Here is a 15,134-nt window from a genome sequence, read left to right as displayed (position 1 = left end):
ATTAATGCATCGCACACAGTTTTGTTAAAGGGTCTCTGATCGTAGTGTCGCGTTAGCAGCATCCTGCAGTAGTGGTTGGCTTTTCAATGTGTCCGCATGATCATCGTGGTTTGTTCGTTGATGTGAAGTTGGAGCTGCAGCGGCGGCCCGAGTGGTGATGATGACTTGCGAGGGATGGTTTGACTCGACGATTCTCCACGGTGCCAACCTTGCATATTTCTTATTCATAACTCCTTCATAATCAGAGTTGCCCTGTCGCCAACACATATGGCTGACTGTTTGGCAGATCTTGGAGTGACTTCATGCAGCTGTTGCGGCGAGGGCTACACCGGTGGTCATTTGTGGTGAAGTCAAAGTCGCTTGCTCGATGAGGAGTGATGACGATGATGTCGGCATGCAACCTTGGTGATGTTCTCTTCAATGCAGTGTGCAATGTGCATGGTGTATTGTCATGTTCCATGATGGTTGCTATGGGCATTTGTGTTGATTTTTATCCAGTTTTCCGCTATTAACTAAGCATTATTCGTCTTATTTAATAAGACGAGGCAAAGCTGGTGCCTCCCTTTCAGATTTTTTTTGTTGAGAAAAGTATACTTTTTGTTCCTCAACTCTGAGCGAAGTCTAGATTTAGTCCCTTAACTTTAAAACCGGACAACTTGCACCCTTATCTTTTGAAACCGGCCAAACTTAGTCCCTTGTCTCGGTTGACCCGGTATCGCTACTGACTCAGCATGGTTTTGACCAGTCTTGGTCCACATTGCAGTATTTCTCTCTCCTACCTTCTTCCTTCTCACACTGGCTTATTGAGGCATTTCATCCAACACCTTGCATGCACGGCATGTGCCGTCCACAGCCGAACCCTCGCAAGTCCCTCTAGCCAGTCACGATGCCTCTGCTCTACCTCGTCGGCCACCGCGAGCTTGTTGCACCTTGTCGGACATCACAACTCCGCTCTACCTCGCGGGACACCACGGCCCACGACCACTCCCGCTTCATGACGAGGATGAAGGCAAGCAGGCGGCGTCATCATGGTGGCCACGGAGAATGAAGGCAAGCCCACGAGGAGAAGCTCAGGAGAGGGTCGGGCATCTCCATCTGGTGCTCAGCACGACGACCATGCTGGGCGGGGCAGCGTCGCCCATGTACACAGCCAAAAAAAGGGACGAGACATCGTCGCCCATGTACACCATGTACGCTCTCGTACAACGTCCTAAACACTAGGGATAAAACTAACGGGACGAGGCAGCACCACGGGCATTGCTGGGTGGGGTGGCGGCGCTCCTGTACAGCCTCTCGAAGGTGATGGTGATGGGCGTGGTGAGGCTGGTGGTGGAGATGCTGGCGTGCCGGCGTGCGTGTGAATGCCATGTCGCTCGGTTGCTGCGGCAAGCGCTCCGTTGGCGAGGACCGCGACAGCTGAGATGACGCCGAGCTGCACGGCGATCTGCGAGCCACGGGGGAGAGCGCGACGGAGATGCTCACGCTGACTTGCACCGTCCCGAGTTTCGGCTTCCTTTTGTCCTAAACGAAGCAGCACGCCGGTGCACAGGGCATCAACCAGCAGCCGTCCACGGCGTAGTGCACGCGCACAAGCCACGGGAGCACTGGCGGGAGCAGCCACCACGGTCCGGTCATAGACTGCACATGCAGCGCATGCTAGGTGTTTGATGAAATGTCTGAGTAATCCAATGTGAGGAGAAAGGTAGGAGAGAGAAATACCGCCACGTGGACGAAGACTGGTCAAAACCGCGCTGAGTCAGTAGCGATACCGGGTCAACCGAGACAAGGGACTAAACTTGTCTGGTTTCAGGAGTTGGGGGTGCAAGTTGTCCAGTTTTAAAGTTGATGGACCAAATATAGAGTCCGTCTAGAGTTGAGGGATGAAAAGTATACTTTACTAAAATGAAATCCGCAAGTCAACGGAAGAGTGAAAACACATGCGCAAAAGTCGTTGAAACCAGATGTGAAAGAGAGCTATATTTGACTTGGTTGCCACCACCCAGCAGTGATAATCGTTGTCCTGACTCGTGTTGCAACCTCCAGTAGTTAGCCAAGTCAGACCAGACCATTGTGCGGGTCTTTTCAAAGTTTTCGTGTTTGCCACCAATAAGTGTGTGTATTTCTAGTTTTTTTTTTCTTTTCAAAACGTTCGATCGTAATGTTTGTATTTTTTTCTCCATAGTACTTTGACAAGTTGAGCAAGATTTCCAGCCATGTGTTCCTTCAGACTACCGTCCATCAAGATGAAAACGACTAAATGGAGAAAATCGCTATGTTACTTCGGAAAACATATACAAAGGTTGCTTTCTGAGAGATCTGTACAGTGAGTACATCATGTACGGCAACCATACGCTCCACTGGTGATTACTCTTTTAGTAGTTTTCTTCTTGTGAACTTTGATTACTCTTTTAGTTTTACTACTCCACAACCATGATGAAAGTAATTGTTCCTGCGATTTGTGAGTTGCCATTTCCCTCTCCTCGCCGTGCTTATTTCAACACCTGCACCCATCACTATCCAAACCCTCACGTTTCTCTCGCGTCCCCTCGTCCCAGCTCCCAAAGCAAGCAACGACCAACCAAGCAGAAAGAGACAGTCCGAAGCAGGAGCCGGCCATCCATTGACCTACTAACTACGCAATCCAATCCAAATCCCGTACCCTGAACCAGAAGCAGCCGCGTCTTCTTCCTCCCAACCCCATGTGGGGGAGGCTCAGCTAGGTGGCTTTGCCCAGGTGAGCAGGAAACGACCCGTCCCGTGAAGAGAGCTTCGTGTCTTTCATTTCAACTTCCCTTGGGTTGGTTTTGGACTTTGAAGAAGGTTGAGCAATTGGTTGGTCGGTTGTTGGCTTGAAAGATCTTGCGGTTTCTGTCTGCCTGATCGTCTCCATGGGTGTATGTTCTGGTCCTGGTGGCTTCCTTTCGTCGACCGTCCTTGTTTAGATTGGTGCGTCTTTTGCATTGGTAATTGATTGATCCAGTAGGATCTCATCTTTATTTGAAAAGTGCCAATCTCTTTTGCCTCTTCTGAAACCCCTTCAGTTTTCTTCTTTTGACGCCTTCAAGGTTTCTCTCTCTCCCTCCTTCTGGTTGTAGAATAATGGCGCTGCTTTCTGCGCCTGGTCTTCTTCACAATCAGTGCTTCCAAGATCCGAGAGCTTGCCTTTACCGCCGTCTGAAATTGATTACTATAGTAGCTGAAAGGCTGCGCCGTTGATGCTGTCATGTTATTGCAGAGCAGGAGGGTCAAAGCAGAAGAAGCGCGATGCAGTGCTTCCGGTTCGCGAGCTGGGAGAAGGAGCGGGACAAGGAGGAACTGCAGGTGCCTGCACGGTCTCAGTCGGCGCGTTCCAACAGCAGCATCTCCACGGACCATGACGCGCGGCGCTCGGGCTCAGAGTGCTGCTCGCTCACCGTCTCGTCGGAGATCAGCGTCGAGTCCTTCGGCCGGTACCGGCAGTTGTCGCTGCCGCAGCGGCCCAACAATGACCTCCGCATCTTCACCTTCCAGGAGCTCAAGAGCGCCACCCGGAGCTTCAGCCGTGCACTCATGATCGGCGAGGGCGGTTTTGGCTGCGTCTACCGCGGCACCATCCGGAGCACCCTCGAGCCGCGCCGAAGCCTTGATGTTGCTATCAAGCAGCTCGGACGCAAAGGCCTCCAGGTGCCATTCTCTTCTTTTCCTCATGCATTGCCTCCAGCTCCAGCCAACTCAACATAAACATTGTGTCAGAGCTCATCCATGGCGGTCATCCGATCATTGACCCGAACAACCATCCGTAATCTGGATGGCTTGATGCAGGTGATAACACCAATACTTTGATTCGTCATCCAGGGACATAAGGAATGGGTGACCGAGGTGAACTTTCTTGGGGTGGTGGATCATCCCAACCTGGTGAAGCTCATCGGCTACTGCGCAGAGGACGACGAGAGGGGGATTCAGTTGCTGCTCGTCTACGAGTTCATGCCTCACGGAAGCCTAGCTGATCACCTGTCAACAAGATCACCAAAGCCTGCTTCATGGGCAATGAGGCTGAGAGTAGCACTCGACACTGCTCGTGGTCTCAAGTACCTGCACGAAGATTCTGAATTCAAGGTAAGCCTCATCACAGGCATGCAGTAACTCATTCAAATGCTATGATTGCTGAAAGATACTGTAACATCATAGGAGCATGACCTATTTTAGAGTCTCTTGCCTTTTACCCAGTCCTGATATCATCTGCATCTATGAATATGTTCTTCCAGATAATATTCCGTGATCTGAAGCCTTCAAACATCCTGCTCGACGAGAACTGGAATGCAAAACTGTCGGACTTCGGCTTGGCTAGACTGGGGCCGCAAGAGGGAAGCCATGTTTCAACAGCGGTATGTAACGAGCAGCCGAAAGCCCATCTTCTTTGTCCAGCACCCGATGGCACTATTCTGAATTCCATGGCGCAATGCTGACATATTGAACAGCATACTGGGACTTTCAAAGACAGCTTTGCGAGTTCACCTAAGTATGATCGGTTCAGTAGGTACTTGGTAGTCAGTAGCAAGAATAGTTCATATTGTGGCCTTTCGTACTTGTCAGACAAACCGAAAACCAGGAATGGTTAAAAGAAACTCCTCGACATGAATGGATGCTTAGCAGTTAGCAAGTACTTTTAAAAGATTATTGGCTTGTGAAATAAGAAATTGCCAATACCATCATCCTAGATGAACAAGCAGAACAAAGGTAGGCAGTTAGGCACTTCCGGGTTAGTCAACATGCTAGTGCAGGACGACCGGTTAGGAAAGCCAGCTAACCCTGCTGGTTGGTAAAAATCAGCTAGTAACTTTTCTGGCTGCTTTCCAATTGTAGAATTTGATCACATGTGATGACAAATTTCCAAGTAAAAGTAGCCTCAGTTTGCAGCTTAACTCTAGATACCTGACATTTGTTACATATAAAAGGTAAAGTAAAATTTCTCTTTTCATTTGACATACCAAACAGGTGGTGGGTACTATAGGGTATGCAGCTCCTGAGTATATCCATACAGGACGCCTCAGCAGTAAGAATGACATATGGAGCTATGGAGTGGTTCTCTACGAGCTCCTCACAGGCCGGCGGCCTCTGGACCGGAACAGGCCGAGGGGTGAGCAGAACCTTGTGGAATGGGTGAAGCCCTACTCCTCCGACACCAAGAAGTTGGAGACCATAATGGACCCAAGGCTTGAAGGGAACTACAGCCTGAAGTCGGCAGCCAGGATTGCCTCGCTGGCAAACAAGTGCCTGGTGCGCCATGCAAGGTATAGACCTAAGATGAGTGAGGTGCTGGAGATGGTGCAGAAGATTGTCGATAGCAGTGACCTTGGAACACCAGAGCATCCCCTGATAAGCCATTCAAAAGAACTGGTTAGTGATGAGAAAAAAAGGAAAGGCCTTGATCTGAAGAGGAGGATCGCAGATATTAAAGCTGGAGATGGTAGATGGTTTACATGGCACAAGTGGACACCCAAGCTTGTGAGAACACAATGACTCAAAATATGGATGAGATGTTCCTCGTTATGACTTTAACATCCAGAGATATTAGCAAAAACAGCAACAGCTGAAATGCCACTTGAGTTGCTGTTTACCATACAATTCAGAGAACATGATAGCTAAAAACAGGCGACTTGGCAAACCTAATGCTATCATCACTAAATAGTTCAGCATTACATGTTTTCACAAGAGCTGGAAAATGAAAACTGAAGCAGTCCTTTTTGAAGTAGAAATATTGGTGTACAGTTTAACATGGAATTCGCATTTTTGCTGACTGAATTTTGAGTTGTTTCTAGTGCCAAATAAGAATTTTAAGGAGGTGCATGTAGCTTATTGGTTCCTGTGTTTGCAAGATTTGCACCCTGTATGCATCTCTCTGATGAACTTAATTATTTTTCTGCACTGACACAGCTGATATGTAAAGTTCCCTTTTCAGTACTAGATCAATTGGGAGGTAGAATTTGCCTGTGTATATCCATAAAAAATAGAATCAATGTGTTATAACTTTTACATAATTAAATTGATAATGACAAGATGAGGTTATTATAAAACAAGAAAAAAGGAGAAAATGTGGGGGGAAAAGGCGGATTCACAGGTCATGTTATTTTGCTAACTGCTCTTTGTGTACTCTATATTAAACAAAACATTGTTTCTTTAGTAAAGTACCATATGACTTTCAGGAAAATAATTTCACTATTCATAGCACAAATCGCATATGAAATATAGCGTGCTCCGGATGTTTGGCATGATAAAAATATATAACTAAGCAACACTAATTTTGGGAACTAAGATTAAAAAATAAAATAGGAATAAGTACAGTGTGGTTTCACCTTTGAGCGCTATACACAACCAGAGATCTGGTTAACGGGCAAAGCTCAGCACAGGCTACATACGCAGTTCTGGCACATGATCCTAGCAATTGGTACATTTTTACAACTGCAGATTCTTGAGAAAAACTATGGCCAGTGTATCAATTTGTGAAGCATACTTGTAATGTATATTGATGAAATCTCTACGACATGGTTCAGCACCATCTGGCATAAATAGTCAGCAGTCTTTGGAATGTTCTTGCCCTTATCTATCTGATGATCAATCATCCATACAAGCAGAAGCCATAGGTGAAACAGTTACTGAAGATGTTTACTCTCTGATTGCCGTCCAGCAACAGAATGCACTTTTCTGCTGGCAGCTCAAAGAATCTCAAGACCATATGCACACGTCATACTTCTTCTATAGCTCTGCTTCCTGTAGCAGCGCACAAATGTATTTCATCTCCTCTTCAAATATCTGGCTCTTGATGGATCTCCTCACAACTAGGTTATGTTTGGCAGTCAAATTTTCAACAAAAACCAAGTCTGCATAAGTAACCAGAACCAAGAGCTACAATGAATTTCCCCTGATTCAGACAGGATGCATGATCAGAATCCTGAAGGAGAACTTACTTTTGAGAGATCCATTAGGCACCCATTGTCCTATCTGTATGTACAGAAGTATTCTGGAATGACAACATCATCCTTCATTTTCATCTCCACCGTTATAAGATTAAGCAACGCATATATCTCTCTTGAGCCAGAATGAGCCTTGTCATGGGCAATAAACCTGTGGAGCCTTCCACCAACATCAATCTCGCTAAACCCAGGGATCTTTTTCACTCCTCTCTCCTCCATCACCTTTCTTGCTTTCTTTGCCTCTTGCCACCGCCTAGCAATAGCATAGATATTGGACAACCCAATGTACCTGCCATCATGATCTGGCTGCAATTGGACAAGCTGCCTGCCGACTACCTCCCCTAACTCTACCCATCCATGCAGATGGCATGCATTCAAGAGAGCACCAAGTACAGACACATTGGGTTCCATTGGCATACTCTTAACAACACCATATGCTTCCTCCAAGCGGCCCGCTCGACCAAGCACATCTACAAGACAAGCATAGTGCTCGACATGTGGTCTGAGCCCTTGAGCTTCAAGTGAGCGAAATAACCTCCAGGCCTCACCCACTAGACCACCATGTACGCAAGCACTTAACAAACCAAGGTATGTGATCTCATCTGGCACAACACCAGAATGTTGCATCTCCTGGAAAATCTGCACCGACTCCATGGTCAACCCATGCACTGCAAGTCCACCAATCACAGCGTTCCATATCAGAACATCGGTGCTGGTCACTGGCACGGCCCGAAACACCTCAAGCGCCTCGCTGATTGCCCCGCACTTGGCATACATGTCCACAAGAGAGGTGGCGAGCCTGAGGTTCAGCAGGAAGCCACGCTCCTGAAGGTAACGATGCATCTGCCTTCCCCGCCCAAGGTCCCCCAGATGAGCACACGCGCCTAGCACACTGACCATTGTGATATCATTCGCTCTAACACCATTGCCAGCCCCCGTGGTCTCCATCATCTCGAACAACGCCAGCGCCTCACGATGCTCCCCGCACTTGACGCACCCGTCAATCATGGCGCTCCAGGAGACCACGTCCCGCTGGGGCATCCGGTCGAACACACAGCGGGCGGAGAGGAGGTCGTGGCACTTGGCGTAGCCATCGAGAAGTGCATTCCAGGAGACAAGGTTCGGCCGCGGTATTTCGTCGAACAGGCGGCGGGCGAGGTCCGGGAGGGCGCAGGCCGCGTACATGTGGACGAGAGAGTTCGCGACATAGATGTCCCAGGGGAGGAGCCCGAGCCGGAGCGGGTGCGCGTGGAGCGAGAGGGCGAGGCGCGGGGAGGCGAGGCGAGCGGCGGCGCGGCCAAGGAAGGGGAAGGTGAGGTGGGAGGGCCGCAGCGCGGAGCGGAGGAGGAGGAGGTAGAGGGAGAAGGAGTGGTGCGGGGTGGAGGAAGAGGAAGAGGTGGTGCGGATGAGGGGGTCGAGCAGCGGCGTGGAGAGGGTGCTGCCGTCAAGGCGGCGGAGGAGGTGCGGCGGGAGGAGCGGAGGCCGCATTCGTCTCGAACCGGAAGGAGGAGAGCAAGGGCGGGAATTGATTGAGCCGGCATTATTTTGCAACAACAACGTTTGGTCACTCCATTTCCTCACATGCGAGATCGGCTTTTCAGCAAGTATAAAATGTTATCATTTTTATTATTTCTTGCGAATGAAGTATAAAAACATCTCTATCCCTATCACAATTTCATGTTTCATTTCTTTCCCATCATCCATTCGTCCAACCTTTCCCCTATGATAAGGGAAAAGCTTTCCTATCAGTCGGCTGATTACAGCCAGTGGGTCGACCGCCTCGGCTGCTCGACGCGTGTCCATGTGATTCACACATCGTTGTTGAACCTTATCTCCTCAGATGTTTGTCTCTAGAAAATCTATCTCGCCGCTCTTCTCTCTCAGCAGCCACTCTTCACTTTCTCCCTACCGACTCTCATCTAGAGCCACCATCATTCAGCCATGCAACAGATGCGGCGCATGATCTCCGCCCCGCCGTACAATAGATCCAACAATTGATCACGAAGGTCAATTGATGAAGATATCATCTTTCTTCAACACACGCACACACAAAAGATATCCCTTTGAATGAACTACATTAGGCAAATCTTTTTTCTTTCAACTCTCCAAGTTATTGTTTAAGCATAACCAACTAGCTCAGGGGTATCCAACACAGATTCTCGGAGAAAGGGTGGTTTAGAGGAAAACCAACTTGATCACGAACTCAACATAACGGTCAGGGGACAACCTAGTAATACTTTCGAGAAGATATTCGAAAAATCACGAACCATCGATATGTTACTAGGCTTGGTAACAATCTTTCTTTCCAGGACCAAGATGATATGATCAAAGGAGTGAGGGATTGACACAATCCTAACTCAGTGATCAAAGAGTGCACCATAAACATGGACTAGGTAGCACAATCAATCTTCGTGTGGTAATCTATAATCGACACGCTAAGAATAAAATTATTGTCCATTAACTACCAAGCAACGGGGTTGCTAAGAGTATTGATTTCACACATCACGGTTCATTTGTCGGCATTCCGGTTACAACCAACACGGAGACCGAGGAATGAATGATGATGGCGAGACGTATCACTGTATCAAGAATTCATAAGATAGTGTGCAATTCCCATTATATTCTTGACATAAAGAAGGTAATACTCCAAGGTAGAATAGAACAAAAGCTAGATTGACATCTTGATCTGCGGAATACAACTACGTTAACCCAATCCTAGATATGGATGAGGTACTGGAGTTTGTTTCTCGTAGTCGTTCTGAAATAGAACTGCTTGACGGACCACCGGAATAATAGGCACCGATGAACACGAATGCACAACTACTCCTGACTATCAATTGATAGACGATGGTCGGAATACAACTAAAGAGGGACATCAAAGGAACACATGGTTTTTCTAAGTTGTGGATGCATAGATTAACATGTCAAACAAAGATCAACACATTTCTTTCGAATAATCTATGCAGAAAGGTCGGATTGACACTCACAAATATAGAATGGAGAACTCATCAAGAGCACTCCTGTTGTGATCTTTTGGTTCAATGAGCCAAGGATGGTTCATGTTATTGGAAGAATGATATACCACGACCCTGGAAGGCTAGAACAAAGTTACTAAACATCCTAAAGGAGCAATAATCACTATCAACATAAATGAGCAGGATGAATTAAGCCCGAGGTGACCGAGCAAGGAGCTCAACTTGACGAAGTGGTGATGCAGCACAGTCGATGCGGCAAAGCGAAGCCCCCGGTCCAGCTAATGATGATGAAGTTGGTCGGCATGTGACGCCGAAGTCCCCGGAGTAGGTTGATTAAGAGATGGCGAAGCCCATGTCAGCCAACAAGTCGAAGCAGGTCGGCGTGTTGGATGTTGGCTTGAAGAAGAGGCGGCACAACGATGCTGACATAGGTCAAAATTTATGATGCGGTCGATGCCAGCTTGATGAAGTAACCGTGCAGCGATGACAGTGTGCCCACCCCATGTAATTCGTGGGGCGACGATGTTCTCTTGGTGATTATTTGGCCCACGCGGTGCCAAACTCTTGTTTGGCTCGCCAAAGTGATGATCCAATGAGGTTGAACTCGGCTCGACGAAGTGTTGATCCGATGAGGTTGAACTCGGCAGCCGTGGTGCAACGCTGTCGGGCTGGTTTGACACCAATGCGACCATGAAGATCGCCTTGGAAGAATATCAAAATTTGTGGGCGCGTGTTTTAGGAACAAAACACAATACTCTAAAAAAAGTTTCCTTCAAAAAGGATCACTGGTGCACGTCAGTCCTAAACAAACGGTTTAAAACCCCTTTCCAGGACGACATTTGGAACCGTCGCCAAGTGAGAGTGGGCGATAGAGGGGTCCTTCCCACACGACCCAGAAATCGTCGGGGATAGGGAGCCTTGATGCATACAGTTGTCCCTATATAACCGTTTCTGATATCTCGAATAACCCAAACGCTTCATCCTTGCTACTCGTTTGTGCTCGCATTGCCATCGCAGTCGGAGTTTTGTGGTTCTGCCTAAAACCAGGCAGATTCTAGGCACGGGAGCTTTCCAGGCAGATTCTAGGCAGATTCCAGGCACGGGAGATTTACGGTGCCTGGCACATCACAAACAGTTCATGATTATAAACCGTGTACGATAGGTAGACAATCACACACGTTTAGTTTTCCCGCATCGTATGTGATAGTGTCTGACATCACACACGCTTTGCGAACGGCAACTGTGTGCATGCTTGCACACGTTTCCTCTCTGTGAACCATCTCGGATTATGGTGTATATCGCAAACGTTTGTGTATTACCAACCGTGTGTGCCGTAATGACCTGCGCAACGTAATTTCGCCCTAATTTAATTGCTGCTATTTAAAATTGTACCTAATTTAAACTTGAAAGTAGGCTATAGCTTTATTCATATCCATCAGGTTCAAACAACCAATGCATTATTCGATTCACAGGTACATATGTTTAAGAATTACAGACGCACCAAATAAAGAATGATGTACCATGGTTCTATACTTGTACTATTACAGATGGTAAAGAAAGAGGCGACAGACATTCCAGTTGTTGAACAAGGTGAAGCGGAATGGCCCTATTATGCTCTCCTGGATGCAGAAGGCATGCAGGACTCTAGTCCAACCCCTTGTGATGGCCGGCCGCCAATCATGTAAATTGAGAGGTAATCTTGAGTAAACTGCTTCAGGATCCACTGCAAAAGAAAAAAGATTCAGATATTGTCATCTAACACAACTCATTACGGGCAGTAAAAAGAAGGCTACAGGGTTCTTACTTACCATCCTGCAGTTCACTGTTGTCTTGCATAAAGTGTAAACAAATAGTTCGATTGACACCTTTTGACCCATTTTAGTAACAATCTTTATCAGTTTCCTCACTTGATGCTGGTTCATGAATATCTCATTGCCCCATACGCAGAAAGAGTTGAAGTGTGGATCTTTTGCAATGATATATTGTACCAAAAGCACCAGGTTAATATTAGAAGCTAAACAACAATTGAAAAATGATGTAGTACAACACTCCATCCATCCCATTATATAAAATTTTGTTACATGTATATCTAGACATCATCAAAACATTAAGTTAACACTCTTCCTTGTTGCTATGTAGCCTGGGATTGCATATTTAGTCATTCAGTACAATGCATGTTGCTAAACAACAATTGAAAAACAAAAAGGCATGTTAACTGCAATATCCTTAACAACAACTAAATATCGTAATTCATAGTGGTATTGTTGAAACTGTTATTGATGAAATTGAACTGCATAGCAAATAGTTGCACATATAAAGCATGACATTGTGAAGAACTGAAATAAACAAGTCATAAGGACATCTCTAGGCGATCCTTAAAAAGTTAAAGGACTAAAACCCTTAGTGGATATATATATACTCCAGCAATTTTTGGCCTTTTCTAGTCGATCCCCTAAACTTAAGGTTGTAAACTTCAATTTGATCAAGTTCAAAGCAGGTTCAACTGAAAGTAGCATGCATTCAAACATAAACATAAATAATTTTGCATAACCGAACATAAAACATAAATTTAAACTAAGCTAAACTACTTTCAGTCAAAATAGAGGTCGAGCCAATCCTTCCTCGTCATGTACGATGTGCCGCGAGCGGGGTCCGGGCCAGTATCGTCGTCGGGGTCGTTGGGGAAGGCACTCCTCCACTCGTCGACGTCGATCTCCTCGTCCTCAGGGCCCACCTCGACGCCCACCGCGCCGCCATCGCCGCCGCCTTCGACCTCGTCATCGGAGGAGAGCGCGATAACCTCACCGCCCTTCGCGCCGGCAAAGATCGCCCGCTCTGATAGAGGCGAGGGTGTCCCGATCTTTCGATGAGATGATAACTATCGATTTGGTGGAGATGACGATCCGACTACAAACGTGCACGACGTTGCGCCTTAGCAATCTCTAAACCAACTCCGAGAGGTTATTGACCATGCCGGAGCACGATCAACCTGATCACGAAGGTCTATTCCTGCAAGCAATCGAAGAACAAGCAAGAATATGATAAAGCAATCTGAATATTGCGAATATGTATGAAGTATTGATAAAGGTGGGGATCCGAAAGCGGTCTTGGTCTGGTCGTTGGACACAAACGAAGTACACGAAGTTGCAATGGCTAACTTTTAACTAAACAAATCCCAAGCAAAAAGCTACTAGATGGATCTACTTATATAGGAGCAAGGGGTGGCGGCCAAGGAGGTGGGAGGGCGTCCCAAGGCAGCCTAAAACTAACCCTAGGTCGTACAAGGCTCATGGGCCCAAGTGGAGGTGATGCAACACCTTTGGACTTGTTGTTTGACTCGGATTCTGCTGCAGCATCAGATTGTTTCGTCGATATCTCAATGCTCCGGACGAATTTGAAGGTGAATCCAATTGGGTTGGAAAGAGCACTAAATCTACTTTCCAACAAAAAACGAATCACCCAATTCGGAGTCCGTATGTAAAAGTTGTTGGCGTTTTGAGTCAGGTATGTATGTGCAGTCCGAATCTGAATCCAGAACGTGAGAGACTTGGACTCTATCTTCTCTTGGCCCAAAAGTGACGTGAGAGGACTTTTTGAACAGAACCTAAACTTCTCCTTTTCCCTTATCTTGATATGTGGATTGTACAAATGTCCCATACACCTGCAATTAGACAGAACACAAAAGTGTGTGAAGTATTTTTGTTCTGGATAACATAAATAAATTATTGAATAGTTTGCACTAGAAATCACCTGAAAAATATGCATGCATGCAATATTTTTGGTCGTATCCAAGGTAGTCATGTCCTCATCATCCTCGCCTTCTTGAAAACAAAGTCGTCCTCGGCGTTGCTTAATCTGAAATGTGGCTAACAAAAGAGACAAGGTGTACATGTTGTATATGTATATGTCATTCATTTTTACTTCCCTTGGTTTTTGCAGATATGACACATGTATACATGAGTAACTTTCATAAATCATAAAATATAAAGCCAAAATATTATCATAAGTAGAAGGCATGAAAATATTGCAACTCAGGTTGCACATATAAGTGAAGCTCTTATTCATATCAAAAGATTGACAATATTCATCATTAAACCATCCCAACATTGGTGAATAAACCTTACGTGCATCAAATTTACATGCTACAACATGCTTAAATAAGAAAACATGCAATAAGTCATTTGACACAGAATGATCACCAAGATAGAGGTCATATCAAAATGATTAAACATTGGCACAATTATTTTAAAATGTATTTGATCCAAATCAGATTTATTTCCTGATTCACATGGTTCTTTGACATCAACAGTTAATTCAATGGGCGCACTCAAAATCATTGGTATTTTAGTTGTTTGATCACATGATGCATTCATGACAGTAACATGATTCTCTAAAATAGGTGGCGTGCTCAAATCAACAGGTAACTCAACACATGATGTATTTAAGTTAATTAGGCATGCATCATTCTCATGTGAAGTTATATCATCAATACCTTTACTGTTACCTTGTCGCAAAGACGTAGCTGATGTAGGTATGGACAATGACAATGTACCATACACTTGAAATGATGTCGCACTCATAATCTGAGGTGTGGCTGCTCTAGTAGGTGCAACGGTGGAGGAATCAACCGATGGTAGTGAGCATGAATTGGAATATTAGTTGTTGTAGTCACCCAATGCATCCTCCTGTAACTGTCTCTCAAAGGTACAAGCACGAACATACATACCAGTAATGCAACGAGGAATATACTGAAATCTTGCCTGAATATCATGGTTCAAACCACCAAAAAATATATTCATTGTATCATCCTCAGATTCTTCAATGTTACAATGATGCATATAAGATTTAAACTCTTGGTAGTAAGCATGAACAGTGTTGTTGCCTTGTTTAAGTTGTTCAAATTTGCGAAGCAATTCACGACGATAGTAAGGAGGGAAAAATTGTTGTCTCATTACATCTTTCAAATCTTTCCAAGTTGTGGGTTGGTTATCAATGTTTTTCTTACAATGCACACTCCACCAAACAGAAGCAAAACCAGTAAGTGCTCTAGTGGCAGCTCGTACTCGCTCAAGTTCAGAAAAGTCATGGTGTCTAAAAACTTGTTTTACTTCAAGATCCCAAGCTATATAGCAGGATTAAATCTACCCTCAAATGACGGTAAAGAGATAACCTGACCATGTGCTTGTGTGTGTTGTCCCAACTCTCGTGA

The 15,134-nt window shown here is 45.8% G+C and overlaps 2 protein-coding genes across 6 annotated transcripts; one reads left to right on the top strand and one right to left on the bottom strand.

Moving 5' to 3' along the window:
• Window positions 1-2,462: 2,462 nt before the first annotated feature.
• On the top strand, window positions 2,463-5,943 carry LOC109733165 (serine/threonine-protein kinase PCRK1). 5 transcript variants are annotated; one of them, XM_040401504.3, is made up of 5 exons: window positions 2,463-2,734; window positions 3,241-3,663; window positions 3,835-4,095; window positions 4,245-4,364; window positions 4,975-5,943. In XM_040401504.3, exons 2-5 carry the CDS (start codon window positions 3,265-3,267, stop codon window positions 5,497-5,499), a joined length of 1,305 nt encoding a protein of 434 aa, XP_040257438.1. In that variant the 5' UTR covers window positions 2,463-2,734; window positions 3,241-3,264; the 3' UTR covers window positions 5,500-5,943. The 5 variants fall into 5 exon arrangements, with proteins under 5 accessions (XP_040257438.1, XP_020147943.1, XP_020147941.1 ...); XM_020292354.4 differs by having other exon boundaries at window positions 2,520-2,734; window positions 3,236-3,663; XM_020292352.3 differs by having other exon boundaries at window positions 2,658-2,963; window positions 3,236-3,663.
• Window positions 5,944-6,715: 772 nt separating this feature from the next.
• On the bottom strand, window positions 6,716-8,508 carry LOC109733167 (pentatricopeptide repeat-containing protein At5g08305). The gene has a single exon (XM_020292359.4). The coding sequence runs from the start codon at window positions 8,436-8,438 to the stop codon at window positions 6,975-6,977; it is 1,464 nt and encodes a 487-aa protein (XP_020147948.1). The 5' UTR covers window positions 8,439-8,508; the 3' UTR covers window positions 6,716-6,974.
• Window positions 8,509-15,134: the final 6,626 nt, after the last annotated feature.

This window comes from Aegilops tauschii, chromosome 1 (genome assembly GCF_002575655.3).
Source record: "Aegilops tauschii subsp. strangulata cultivar AL8/78 chromosome 1, Aet v6.0, whole genome shotgun sequence".
Lineage (NCBI taxonomy): Eukaryota > Viridiplantae > Streptophyta > Magnoliopsida > Poales > Poaceae > Aegilops > Aegilops tauschii.
The sequence above is the reverse complement of the archived record's forward strand: the minus strand, read 5'-3'. Positions and strand labels throughout refer to the sequence as shown.